This window comes from Littorina saxatilis, linkage group LG7, assembly GCF_037325665.1.
Source record: "Littorina saxatilis isolate snail1 linkage group LG7, US_GU_Lsax_2.0, whole genome shotgun sequence".
NCBI lineage: Eukaryota > Metazoa > Mollusca > Gastropoda > Littorinimorpha > Littorinidae > Littorina > Littorina saxatilis.
The window spans coordinates 2,665,676-2,679,387 of NC_090251.1; the positions used below are offsets into that span (position 1 = coordinate 2,665,676).

At 42.4% G+C, this 13,712-nt stretch overlaps 1 protein-coding gene across 1 annotated transcript in view; it reads right to left on the reverse strand.

Annotated features, from left to right (window-relative positions):
* Nucleotides 1-167: 167 nt before the first annotated feature.
* The window catches only part of LOC138970487 (fatty acyl-CoA reductase 1-like), a 37,128-nt gene continuing 23,583 nt past the window's right edge, over nt 168-13,712 (reverse strand). Inside the window, exons 5-13 of the mRNA XM_070342943.1 lie at nt 13,362-13,468; nt 12,739-12,916; nt 11,679-11,723; nt 9,272-9,390; nt 5,971-6,038; nt 5,180-5,351; nt 2,783-2,912; nt 1,531-1,658; nt 168-1,306 (exon numbers count right to left, since the gene is read on the reverse strand). Of these exons, the coding sequence (XP_070199044.1) occupies nt 1,147-1,306; nt 1,531-1,658; nt 2,783-2,912; nt 5,180-5,351; nt 5,971-6,038; nt 9,272-9,390; nt 11,679-11,723; nt 12,739-12,916; nt 13,362-13,468 (1,107 nt within the window). The 3' untranslated portion in view covers nt 168-1,146. The remainder of the gene's footprint in view (nt 1,307-1,530; nt 1,659-2,782; nt 2,913-5,179; nt 5,352-5,970; nt 6,039-9,271; nt 9,391-11,678; nt 11,724-12,738; nt 12,917-13,361; nt 13,469-13,712) is intronic.

A 13,712-nucleotide genomic window follows, 5' to 3' on the forward strand; every position in this document is an offset into this window, starting at 1 on the left:
GAGAGGGAGAGAGAGGGAGAAAGAGAGAGAGAGAGAGGAAGAGAGAGAGGAGAGAGAGAGAGACAGAAGAGAGAGAGACAGAAAGAGAGAGAGACAGACAGAGAGAGAGAGAGAGAGAGACAGACAGACAGACAGAGAGAGAGAGAAAGAGGGGGGGGGGGGAGGGGGAGGGGGGGGGTCATACTGACATCTGGGCCCCAGGGAAGGCATGTCATTCAACACAAAGGGTTGAACAAAGAAGTAACAATGACTATCAGATGCCATAACATGACAGAAAGGAATAGTAGATTAAACTACTGCTGACTCAACGGAGCGAATTAACCAAATTAACAGGAGTGAAACAGACATACTCTGTGCCTTATGTACAGAGGAAAACACTTTTCGTTAAAGTAACCATGATTAGCAGAACACACCAGTACCCGCAACAAATAATGATCACTTCTTTCACAAGGGTAAACTAGTTACGCGAAAAAGAAATGTGTTAATACTGGATAGAAATAATGACCAGCATACAAAGTGTAAAGCGAAGATAACTGCATCCTCAATACAAAAATAGTCTTTACAAAAACTGCAGTACGTTTCTCCTCCACCAAAGAAACGAGGGACTAAAGGGTGAGTTGCTTATTGCAAGGTCAAGGTGACAAGACAAGGGGACAGACCAGGAGGTCAGCACGACACTCTCCGGTCCAAGCACGCACAGGTGACAGCACGGAAGGTGCAATGGATGATCAGACCATGGTACTTGCAGCAATACAAAGTCTGGCAGTTATTCACACTAGATTGTTGGTTCACTCACTCCATCGTGCACACAGGTTGTGCAAAACTGCCTCTGTTCACTTGATGTACATCGAAAACAATATCAACTTGTACACCCAAGGTCAATGCAGAAAACCAACGACACGCATACCTTTTGTTTTCTGTTACACGCACGCATACACACACTCACGCACGCACACAAAAGTGCAAAAACACCCGCATAAACACATGCACACACTGGTTGTCAGTACAACAGAGCTGTAGCTATGACAACAGAACAGCAGTGTAGACACCCCCCACTCCCACACACAACAATCCCATCGCCACGACAACCAGGCGAGCGTGACACACAGTGAGTCTTGGTCAGCACAGCGACACGGCGGCTGGTAACTATGACGACCGGGCGAGGTTTGGCAGTTTGTGGAAGATGAACTGCACCCAGCCCAGCAGCAGGTTCCAGAGCGAGCTGAAGACCGGCACACGCTTGACCAGCAGTCGCCATGCCAACACCACCCCCACAACCTTCAGCAACGTCTGCATCCGCTGCAACCTGCACAGAATAATAATAATAATACTACTACTAATAATAATAATAATAAAGCACCCCTTCTCGCCAATGCTCATGACGATGTACAATTGCAAAAAACATCAGCACACACACACACACACACACACACACACACACACACACACACACACACACACACACACACACACACACACACACACACATACACACCAAACACACAATTGAAATACAGTTAAAGAGCGTACCTTTGGAGCGCCACGCGGGCTGCGGGAAGTTCCGACATCTCCTCCTTCAGCACGAACTTCTTGGCCCCCAGACAGTAGTTCTCCATGTAGTTCGGCCAGTCGATGATACGCGGATCGAATGGGAATGTCTGCAACAGACAGAATCTAAACCATTAGACAAATGTACTGCGGCAACTCGATCATATGCGGGTCAAATGAAAATGTCAGCAACAGACAGTAATTCTCCTTCTTGGCTCAATATAACCTACAAAAAGTCGCGTAAGGCGAAATTACAACATTTAGTCAAGCTGTTGAACTAACAGAATGAAACTGAACTCACTGCATTTTTACAGCAAGAGCGTATACTCGTAGCATCGTCATTCCACCGCTCGATGCAAAGGCAGTGAAATTGACAAGAAGAGCGGGGTAGTAGTTGCGCTGAGAAGGATAGCACGCTTTTCTGTACCTCTCTTCGTTTTAACTTTCTGAGCGTGTTTTTAATCCAAACATATCACATCTATATGTTTTTGGAATCAGGAACCCACAAGGAATAAGATGAAAGTGTTTTTAAATCGATTTCGGAAATTTTATTTTAATAATAATTTTTATATTTTTAATTTTCAGAGCTTGTTTTTAATCCGAATATAACATATTTATATGTTTTTGGAATCAGAAAATGATGAAGAATAAGATGAACGTAAATTTGGATCGTTTTAAAAACAAATTAATTTTTTTTACAATTTTCAGATTTTTAATGACCAAAGTCATTAATTAATTTTTAAGCCACCAAGCTGAAATGCAATACCGAAGTCCGGCCTTCGTCGAAGATTGCTTGGCCAAAATTGCAATCAGTTTGATTGAACTTTTACAAAAAGCCGGATATGACGTCATCAAAGGTATTTATCAAAAAAAAGAAAAAAACGTCCGGGGATATCATTCCCAGGAACTCTCATGTAAAATGTCATAAAGATCGGTCCAGTAGTTTGGTCTGAATCGCTCTACACACACACACACACAGACAGACAGACACACACACACACACACATACACCACGACCCTCGTCTCAATTCCCCCTCTACGTTAAAACATTTAGTCAAAACTTGACTAAATGTAAAAACTTACCTACCGATCCTATTTTTTTGGTGTGTGACAGGAAACAAAGAAATTATCTTATTTGGCCTTACGGCGAACTACAAGCACCACAGTACGGAGTATGAGTGAACAGGCTGTGACTGACACAGCGATACAGAGTATGAGTGAAGTTGTGGCTGACCTTTTTGTCCTCAGTGGAGAGTTTGCTGAGCAGCATGAAGATGTTGTCGTTACGGAAGTTCCACTGTCGCGTCGTGAAGAACTCCAGCGTGGCAACCGCCTTCCAAATTCTGTCCTGGATTCTCACAAACCTGCACATGTCGCAACAATCACAGTTAGCATGCAGCCCAACTATCACAGTTAGCATGCAGCCCAACTATCACAGTTAGCATGCAGCCCAACAATCACAGTTAGCATGCAGCCCAACTATCACAGTCAGCATGCAGCCCAACTATCACAGTTAGCATGCAGCCCAACTATCACAGTTAGCATGCAGCCCAACTATCACAGTTAGCATGCAGCCCAACTATCACAGTTAGCATGCAGCCCAACTATCACAGTTAGCATGCAGCCCAACTATCACAGTTAGCATGCAGCCCAACTATCACAGTTAGCATGCAGCCCAACTATCACAGTTAGCATGCAGCCCAACTATCACAGTTAGCATGCAGCCCAACTATCACAGTCAGCATGCAGCCCAACTATCACAGTTAGCATGCAGCCCAACTATCACAGTTAGCATGCAGCCCAACTATCACAGTTAGCATGCAGCCCAACAATCACAGTTAGCATGCAGCCCAACAATCACAGTTAGCATGCAGCCCAACTATCACAGTTAGCATGCAGCCCAACAATCACAGTCAGCATGCAGCCCAACAATCACAGTTAGCATGCAGCCCAACAATCACAGTTAGCATGCAGCCCTTCTATCACAGTTAGCATGCAGCCCAACTATCACAGTTAGCATGCAGCCCTACTATCACAGTTAGCATGCAGCCCAACTATCACAGTTAGCATGCAGCCCAACTATCACAGTTAGCATGCAGCCCAACAATCACAGTTAGCATGCAGCCCAACTATCACAGTTAGCATGCAGCCCAACTATCACAGTTAGCATGCAGCCCAACTATCACAGTTAGCATGCAGCCCAACAATCAGTCAGCATGCAGCCCAACAATCACAGTTAGCATGCAGCCCAACTATCACAGTTAGCATGCAGCCCAACAATCACAGTTAGCATGCAGCCCAACAATCACAGTTAGCATGCAGCCCAACTATCACAGTTAGCATGCAGCCCAACACTCACAGTTAGCATGCAGCCCAACTATCACAGTTAGCATGCAGCCCAACTATCACAGTTAGCATGCAGCCCAACTATCACAGTTAGCATGCAACCCAACTATCACAGTTAGCATGCAGCCCAACTATCAGTTAGCATGCAGCCCAACTATCACAGTTAGCATGCAGCCCAACAATCACAGTTAGCATGCAGCCCAACAATCACAGTTAGCATGCAGCCCAACAATCACAGTTAGCATGCAGCCCAACTATCACAGTTAGCATGCAGCACAACTATCACAGTCACATGCACCATGTTGTTAAACAACAACCAGTTTCAGTCAATCAACAATTATTTTCCACAGGATTTGGGGGCAAAATTTTTATCACTTTTAAAATGGGTTTTTTTCTGAAAAATTCTGCAGACATTTTGCTTAAACTTTGTATGTAAGCTCATCTTAGTAATATACATTAGTGTGCAAACATTTATAAAGATGGGTTGATAAACACAGGAAATACGGCTTCGAATCTGCCCCGTCCACCTCAAGACAACGACCACCAGCCCACAGCCACCACCCCCAACAATCCAGACAAGCTCTTGTCCATTATAACTCACCTTTATCCTACATACCTGAGAGGGACCACCTATTACATAACTAAACAATAAACTTACATGTGTGTATATCATAGAGAATTCATTTTCCACTACTCATCATGAAAAAGTCACTGAGACAAACGTCATTCTAGGAGCAGTTTTGTGCTTTCTGTTTCCCTTGGAGGAATTTGGAGAACGTACACATCACGCTAAACTTTCTAGAGTGACGTCTTTTTGATTTGAAGTCAAAAATATGAAATTTGTATTGGACAGTGGTACCTGTGATGAAAGGACACCCTTGGGACGAGCTCAAAGTGTCCCTACATTGCAGGTGGCCTGTCATGACAGGTATATTATGGTAGAGACAATAGACAAAGGGACCCCAGAATGTGTCCTTTTAAGGGAGGTGTCCTCTCATCAGAGGGGTCCCACATGGCAGGTACCACTGTATTGTATTGTATTGTATAGCCTTGTACAGTGGCACCTCCCTTTTAAGACCGCCAAAAATCTGAGGAAATCAGGTCTTAACAAGGAGGGAGTCTTACAATGGAGGGAGTCTTAAAAAGGAGGGAGTCTTAAAAAGGAGGGAGTCTTAAAATGGAAGGAGTCTTAAAATGGAGGTAACTTTACAGAGATTATGAACACAAAATCTGAGAAAACAGGGTCTTAAAAGGGGGGTTCCACTGTATTGTATTGAGTACTGACATGGGTCGCCTGCCGACCAGCCTGAGATAAGCGTCCATGAGGTATGCGGGCAGCAGATGGTCCAGGGTGACGCTGAAGGCTTTCTTGATGCTGCTGAGCGTGAAGCGAGGATTGGGCACACGCGCCACTGTGTTGCACGGGTTCTTGATGAAGAATTTGTGTGACAAGCGTTCTGAAATGGCAAGCATTCTTGATGAACAATTGTGCAACAAGCCTTCTGAAATGGCAAGTGTGTAAAGTTACATAGCATGTTACATTGTCATAACAAAGTGTGTACAGTTACATAGCATGTTACATAGTCGTAACAAAGTGTGTACAGTTACATACCATGTTACATTGTCCTAACAAAATGTGTACAGTTACATAGCATGTTACATTCTCCTAACAAAGTGTGTACAGTTACATACCATGTTACATTGTCCTAACAAAGTGTGTACCGTTACATAGCATGTTACATTGTCCTAACAAAGTGTGTAGTTACATAGCATGTTACATTGTCCTAACAAGGTGTGTAGTTACATAGCATGTTACATTGTCCTAACAAAATGTGTAGTTACATAGCATGTTACATTGTCCTAACAAAATGTGTACAGTTACATAGCATGTTACATTCTCCTAACAAAGTGTGTACAGTTACATAGCATGTTACATTGTCCTAACAAAGTGTGTACAGTTACATAGCATGTTACATTGTCCTAACAAGGTGTGTACAGTTACATAGCATGTTACATTGTCCTAACAAAGTGTGTACAGTTACATAGCATGTTACATTGTGCAAGCAGACTACTGACCCATCTGTCCCCACGTGAAGCGGTTCATCTGGCCTGTGGTACAGTTGTACACCAGTGTTGTGCTAGGCCTGCAGGTACAAACATACAGTACATTGTTACTCAGTGTACAAACATACAGTACATTGTTACTCAGTGTACAAACATACAGTACATTGTTACTTAGTGTACAAACATACAGTACATTGTTACTTAGTGTACAAACATACAGTACATTGTTACTCAGTGTACAAACATACAGTACATTGTTACTCAGTGTACAAACATACAGTACATTGTTACTCAGTGTACAAACATACAGTACATTGTTACTTAGTGTACAAACATACAGTACATTGTTAGTGTACAAACATACAGTACATTGTTACTTAGTGTACAAACATACAGTACATTGTTACTCAGTGTACAAACATACAGTACATTGTTACTTAGTGTACAAACATACAGTACATTGTTACTTAGTGTACAAACATACAGTACATTGTTACTTAGTGTACAAACATACAGTACATTGTTACTTAGTGTACAAACATACAGTACATTGTTACTTAGTGTACAAACATACAGTACATTGTTAGTGTACAAACATACAGTACATTGTTACTTAGTGTACAAACATACAGTACATTGTTACTTAGTGTACAAACATACAGTACATTGTTACTTAGTGTACAAACATACAGTACATTGTTACTTAGTGTACAAACATACAGTACATTGTTACTTAGTGTACAAACATACAGTACATTGTTACTTAGTGTACAAACATACAGTACAATGTTACTCAGTGTACAAACATACAGTACATTGTTACTCAGTGTAAAAACATACAGTACATTGTTACTTAGTGTACAAACATACAGTACATTGTTAGTGTACAAACATACAGTACATTGTTACTTAGTGTACAAACATACAGTACATTGTTACTTAGTGTACAAACATACAGTACATTGTTAGTGTACAAACATACAGTACATTGTTACTTAGTGTACAAACATACAGTACATTGTTACTTAGTGTACAAACATACAGTACATTGTTAGTGTACAAACATACAGTACATTGTTACTCAGTGTACAAACATACAGTTCATTGTTACTTAGTGTAAAAACATACAGTACATTGTTACTTAGTGTACAAACATACAGTACATTGTTACTTAGTGTACAAACATACAGTACATTGTTACTTAGTGTACAAACATACAGTACATTGTTACTCAGTGTACAAACATACAGTACATTGTTACTTAGTGTACAAACATACAGTACATTGTTACTTAGTGTACAAACATACAGTACATTGTTACTTAGTGTACAAACATACAGTACATTGTTACTTAGTGTACAAACATACAGTACATTGTTACTTAGTGTACAAACATACAGTACATTGTTACTTAGTGTACAAACATACAGTATATTGTTACTCAGTGTACAAACATACAGTACATTGTTACTCAGTGTACAAACATACAGTACATTGTTACTTAGTGTACAAACATACAGTACATTGTTACTTAGTGTACAAACATACAGTACATTGTTACTTAGTGTACAAACATACAGTACATTGTTACTTAGTGTACAAACATACAGTACATTGTTACTTAGTGTACAAACATACAGTACATTGTTACTTAGTGTACAAACATACAGTACATTGTTACTTAGTGTACAAACATACAGTACATCATTACTTAGTGTACAAACATACAGTACATTGATACTTAGTGTACAAACATACAGTACATTGTTACTCAGTGTACAAACATACAGTTCATTGTTACTTAGTGTAAAAACATACAGTACATTGTAATTTTGCAAATGTCAGAATAGAAAATGGTCAAAAAGCAGGAAATACGATATGCTAAATCCAAAATAAGACACAATTTAGAAAATCAAATCCGTCTTTCTTACCCCTGACGTAAGAGAAGAAGGGAAACTGATTTACCCATGAGGAGTGTTGCTTACAGCTTCAAAATCAATTTAATGTGTCCCTTTTCCATATCCAACAAAACAGCCAAAGATGCCTGATATAGCGTACACCAGACCTGATATAGCGTACACCAGACCCGATATAGCGTACACCAGACCTGATACAGCGTACACCAGACCTGATACAGCGTACACCAGACCTGATACAGTGTACACCAGACCTGATACAGCGTACACCAGACCTGATATAGCGTACACCAGACCTGATACAGCGTACACCGGACCTGGTACAGCGTACACCAGACCTGATATAGCGTACACCAGACCTGATACAGCGTACACCAGACCTGATATAGCATACACCAGACCTGATACAGCGTACACCAGACCTGATACAGCGTACACCAGACCTGATATAGCGTACACCAGACCTGATATAGCGTACACCAGACCTGATATAGCGTACACCAGACCTGATATAGCGTACACCAGACCTGATACAGCGTACACCAGACCTGATACCAGCGTACACCAGATGTGATACAGCGTACACCAGACCTGGGAACCCCTGTTTTGCACTAGGAGCATTCTCAAACATGGTGTATTTTCAGAAAAATGAGCGTAGTCCACAGAGCATTTTGAACATCAAAGATTCAAACATGTTTCACACGCGTCCGCCGCACAGTTAATTCAGTTTAACAACACGTGTCCGCCGCACAGTTAATTCAGTTTAACAACACGTGTCCGCCGCACAGTTAATTCAGTTTAACAATACGTGTCCGCCACACAGTTAATTCAGTTTAACAACACGTGTCCGCCGCACAGTTAATTCAGTTTAACAACACGTGTCCGCCGCACAGTTAATTCAGTTTAACAACACGTGTCCGCCGCACAGTTAATTCAGTTTAACAATACGTGTCCGCCGCACAGTTAATTCAGTTTAACAACACGTGTCCGCCGCACAGTTAATTCAGTTTAACAACACGTGTCCGCCGCACAGTTAATTCAGTTTAACAACACGTGTCCGCCGCACAGTTAATTCAGTTTAACAATACGTGTAAAACAAATGCTTCTTTCAATGTTTACTGACACAAACTGTAATCGTGTAATCATCTTTGTTTTTGGATTTGTAATCATGTGTCAAAATAATGGATCGGCTTCAGGATCAGCTTGCAAGGAAAAGTAGTCCAGGAATTGTTCTCGTATTTTTTTCCACTGACTGTACTGCTCGTATTCTAGATAATCATGCGGACAAAACACGGCGAAATCGTATGGGTTCCCAGGTCTGTATACCATGTTGCTGTGAATACAGACACGAAGATAACACTGCAACCAGTCTAACCAGACCGGTGGCGCCCTCTTACTTTTCAACCCCCGTGTACCAGGCCGCGGCAATCATGGCGTTGGTCGCTATGTCAACAGGGATCAGGTCGGCCGTGGCGTGAAAGTTTCCCAGCATACTCCGCAACAAACCCTTGCCAATCTGAAACACACATGGTAACCGTGCATACACCGCAACAGACCCTTTGCAAATGTGAAACACACATGCACATATTTGATTCGGCGTTGTGTACAGAATTATTTATTTGTGTATGTTTTGGTGAGGTGCTCAGAATCGAACTATTGTATGATTTGCACCATATAAGAATCCTCATCACTACATGTATTAAATCCACATGGTAATCGTGCAAACATCGTAATTCAGCCTCATTTTGTTTTCATTGGAGTGATTCCCGAGTGACTGTGTGTGTGTTTGATTTAGTTACACGCATAGTTGCTATAGGATTTGTTTGTTTGTTTGCTTGTTTAACGCCCAGCCGTCCACAAAGGGCCATATCAGGGGGGTGCTGCTTTGACATATAACGTGCGCCACACACAGAAGTCGCAGCACAGGCTTCATGTCTCACCCAGTCACATTATTCTGACACCGGACCAACCAGTCCTAGCACAAACCCCATAATGCCAGACGCCAGGCGGAGTAGCCACTAAATTGCCAATTTTAAAGTCTCAGGTATGACCCGGCCGGGGTTCGAACCCACGACCTCCCGATCACGGGGCGGACGCCTTACCACTAGGCCAACCGTGCCGGTTGATATAGGATAAGCACCACACAACACTCTAGCAATACAAAGGAAGCCCATTATAAGCACCACACAACACTCTAGCAATACAAAGGAAGCCCATTATAAGCACCACACAACACTCTAGCAATACAAAGGAAGCCCATTATAAGCACCACACAACACTCTAGCAATACAAAGGAAGCCCATTATAAGCACAACACTCTAGCAATACAAAGGAAGCCCATTATAAGCACCACACAACACTCTAGCAATACAATACGACGTTAAACACCAAATAAAGAAAAGAAAGAAAGAATATGAGGCTTATGTCACACGCTTTCCTTCTTTGCCACTACTAAAGCAAACGTGTGCAAGATTGTATGTTACACGCTTTAGGAGCATGGCAAGAACGGATTCAAACTCAAAATCGTCCCTCCAAAAGCCATAAAATGCACACACGACTTTTATTTCTCCTGCTGTTATCGTTTCTTCTCTTTACAAATTCTTCAACGCTCAGAATACTGAAAACGGCATCCCAGACGACAGTACTGTTTCCATACGCGAATTTAGCTTCCCTTGGAAAGTGGCTCGCTCAGGAGGCCTGTTAGTCTGACACTATAAGGACAGAGTTCTGAACATAGATGACAAAGATTCCGGAATGAACAAACATTTCGCGGATGCAGACACAGAAAGACGTCATGAAGAATGCGATGCTTCAAAAGATACAGACTGTGACGTCATTCACATATACCGAGACGTCATTCACAGTTGTTCGGTCACTTCCGTCAAAAAGTAGATCTCTCCACAATGGCTGCTCCTGTGTTTAGGTTTGTCAAGCTTGTGTACACAAAACGTGTTTGTTCTCTCCTCTGTTGAAGCTGTGAGACATAAATGCTATTCCGACTTGGTCGTGTGACAGAGTTTTCTTCCACACTCGATTAGCTGATGTCTAACTCAGCCTGACGGCTTCGTTAGACAATCAACGTAATCTCGTGTGGAAGAAAACGTCTGTCACACGACCAAGTCGGAATAGCAGGTAATATCGCACGTATTCCGTGGGTACAGTTCTAAGCGCAGGGATTTTTTTATTTTATTTATTTATTTTTTATTTTTTTATGCAATTTATATCGCGCACATATTCAAGGCGCAGGGATTTATTTATGCCGTGTGAGATGGAATTTTTGTACACAATACATCACGCATTCACATCGACCAGCAGATCGCAGCCATTTCGGCGCATATCCTACTTTTCACGGCCTATTATTCCAAGTCACACGGGTATTTTGGACATTTTTATCTATGCCTATACAATTTTGCCAGGAAAGACCCTTTTGTCAATCGTGGGATCTTTAACGTGCACACCCCAATGTAGTGTACACGAAGGGACCTCGGTTTTTCGTCTCATCCGAAAGACTAGCACTTGAACCCACCACCTAGGTTACCCCCATTTTAAGTCTCCCTCCTTTTTAAGAATTTTCTCAGATTTGTGGAGGTCTTAACAGGGGGTTCCACTGTATTTGACAAAAAAATCCCTTCGTAACATCTGGCATCTCCTAGACTTTCTTTCTTTCTTTCTTTGGTGTTTAACGTCGTTTTCAACCGTATCTCATAGACTGTCAACTCGGAGTGTATACAAAGACTGAATTCTTATGTACACTCCGGAGTGTATATATAGCCACTGCATAAAAATAGCAAAGAGAAAACTCACAGCCACCAGGAGTCCTGTGGGACCGTTCAGATTGTCCACCCAGCCCTGCAAAGGATAACACAACCGACCGTTAGCATTTCATTTTATTTCTCCATTTTATTTACATGAACTCTATTATCCCAATGCTGTGAAATTCGGGTCACTTCCTCCCAGTGGAAAGCTAGCAGCAACAAGGGTATCTTCCTCCCAGTGGAAAGCTAGCAGCAACAAGAGTCTCTTCCTCCCAGTGGAAAGCTAGCAGCAACAAGAGTCTCTTCCTCCCAGTGGAAAGCTAGCAGCAACAAGAGTCTCTTCCTCCCAGTGGAAAGCTAGCAGCAACAAGAGTCTCTTCCTCCCAGTGGAAAGCTAGCAGCAACAAAGTCGTGCTACCCAGGTGTATGCGTGTTTAGGTGTAATCAGCCATCTGCTCTTATGGCAGGATGACCAAAGATTTTACGGGCTACTGTGATGACACAGGGGTGGGACATGGATTCCGTCTCTTGAGTCTGCACATAAAGTTGACCCGTGTCCGACCCTGCCGGGATTCGAACCTGCGACCTTAGGATCACAAGTCCAGTGCTCTACCAACTGAGCTACCCGGCATAAACCGGTCTAAACCGGTCGGCCTGCAGGGTCCAAGAATGCCACCATCTGAACAGCTAGTCACTCCCACAAGTGTTGAACAGCTAGTCACTCCCACAAGTGTTGAACAGCTAGTCACTCCCACAAGTGTTGAACAGCTAGTCACTCCCACAAGTGTTGAACAGCTAGTCACTCCCACAAGTGTTGAGCGATTTACTTATTTGGTGTACATAAGCTTGAGACGTGGGATGATGATTTCACAAAGTTTCAAATATGTAGGTCAAGTTGTTTGATTTTTATGCTTTTTCATTATCTTTGATGAGTATTTTGATTATAAATGTCATATGCATTTGAAGAACTAGACTATTAGAATACAGAACACAGAATTTTTCAGAATACAACATCTTCAGATTATAGAATTTTCAGAATATAGTTTTGACAACCCAATTTTGACCATCCAAATTGTAAAAGTGAGTGGATCCAAGGGGGGGCAACTGACCGGGACGGGTTCCTCCCAGGACGCGCCGACAATGGACGGCCGTACGATGGCGACAGGGAGATCCTTGGCTTCCTCCACTAGCAGCGCCTCCGCCATGGCCTTGGTGTAGGTGTAGGTGTTGGGGCGCGACCCGATCAGCTTGGTGGTCAGCGCCCCGATCGTCTCCGTGTCCATCCATCTGTAACAACACACATCACATGAAATAGCTCAAAATGAGGGTAATGGTACGTTTTGTAGATCGATTGAAAATGTTTTGGTCAATTGTTTTAACTTTATTCATACATCAGGGATGGCCAAATCTCAAAATTTAAACTCGCCAGCAACTTCAAGAAAATCACTAGCCCACCAGAAATTTTGCTGGCCCGGTACATACAACAGTTGCTGTATCTGCAGTGTGTATAACATTTGAAACTAAATAAAACAACAAAAAGCGTTGCATTGGACCAGAATTTTCACTGGCCAGTTGGGCGAGTTGTCAGGCAGTTTCTACAAGCCCGGCGGATTTTGTACAGGCCACTGGTTATCGGGCCGGCGATTTGTCTAACCCTGTACATGATTGTACGAGTCTTATATTAGGAGAGTCAAGGTGAGGAAAGTGTGGCCAGCAAACTCAAGGCACTCACTCAATGGCGTCAATCAGTTTGTGTGGATCGAGGGGGGGGTCGTACACCTGTTCGGCCACGTGCTCGCGGTCACAGTTAGCATAGGCTGTGGACACATGGACCAGCGACTGCAACAAACAAACACAGCCGTCACACACTTTATCACCACCACACTGAACACACTCACGTTTGATGCAAAAGGAATTTTTTTTATTGCCAAAAGAACAGTTTCACTTGCGTAAAGTCAGCAAACTATACGCATACTGACACAAAACCTGGCCTCTTTTTTACTTGCATAAAGTCAGCAAACAATACGCATATTGACCCAAAACCTTGCTTCTTTTTCGCTTGCATAAAGTCAGCAAAGTATAC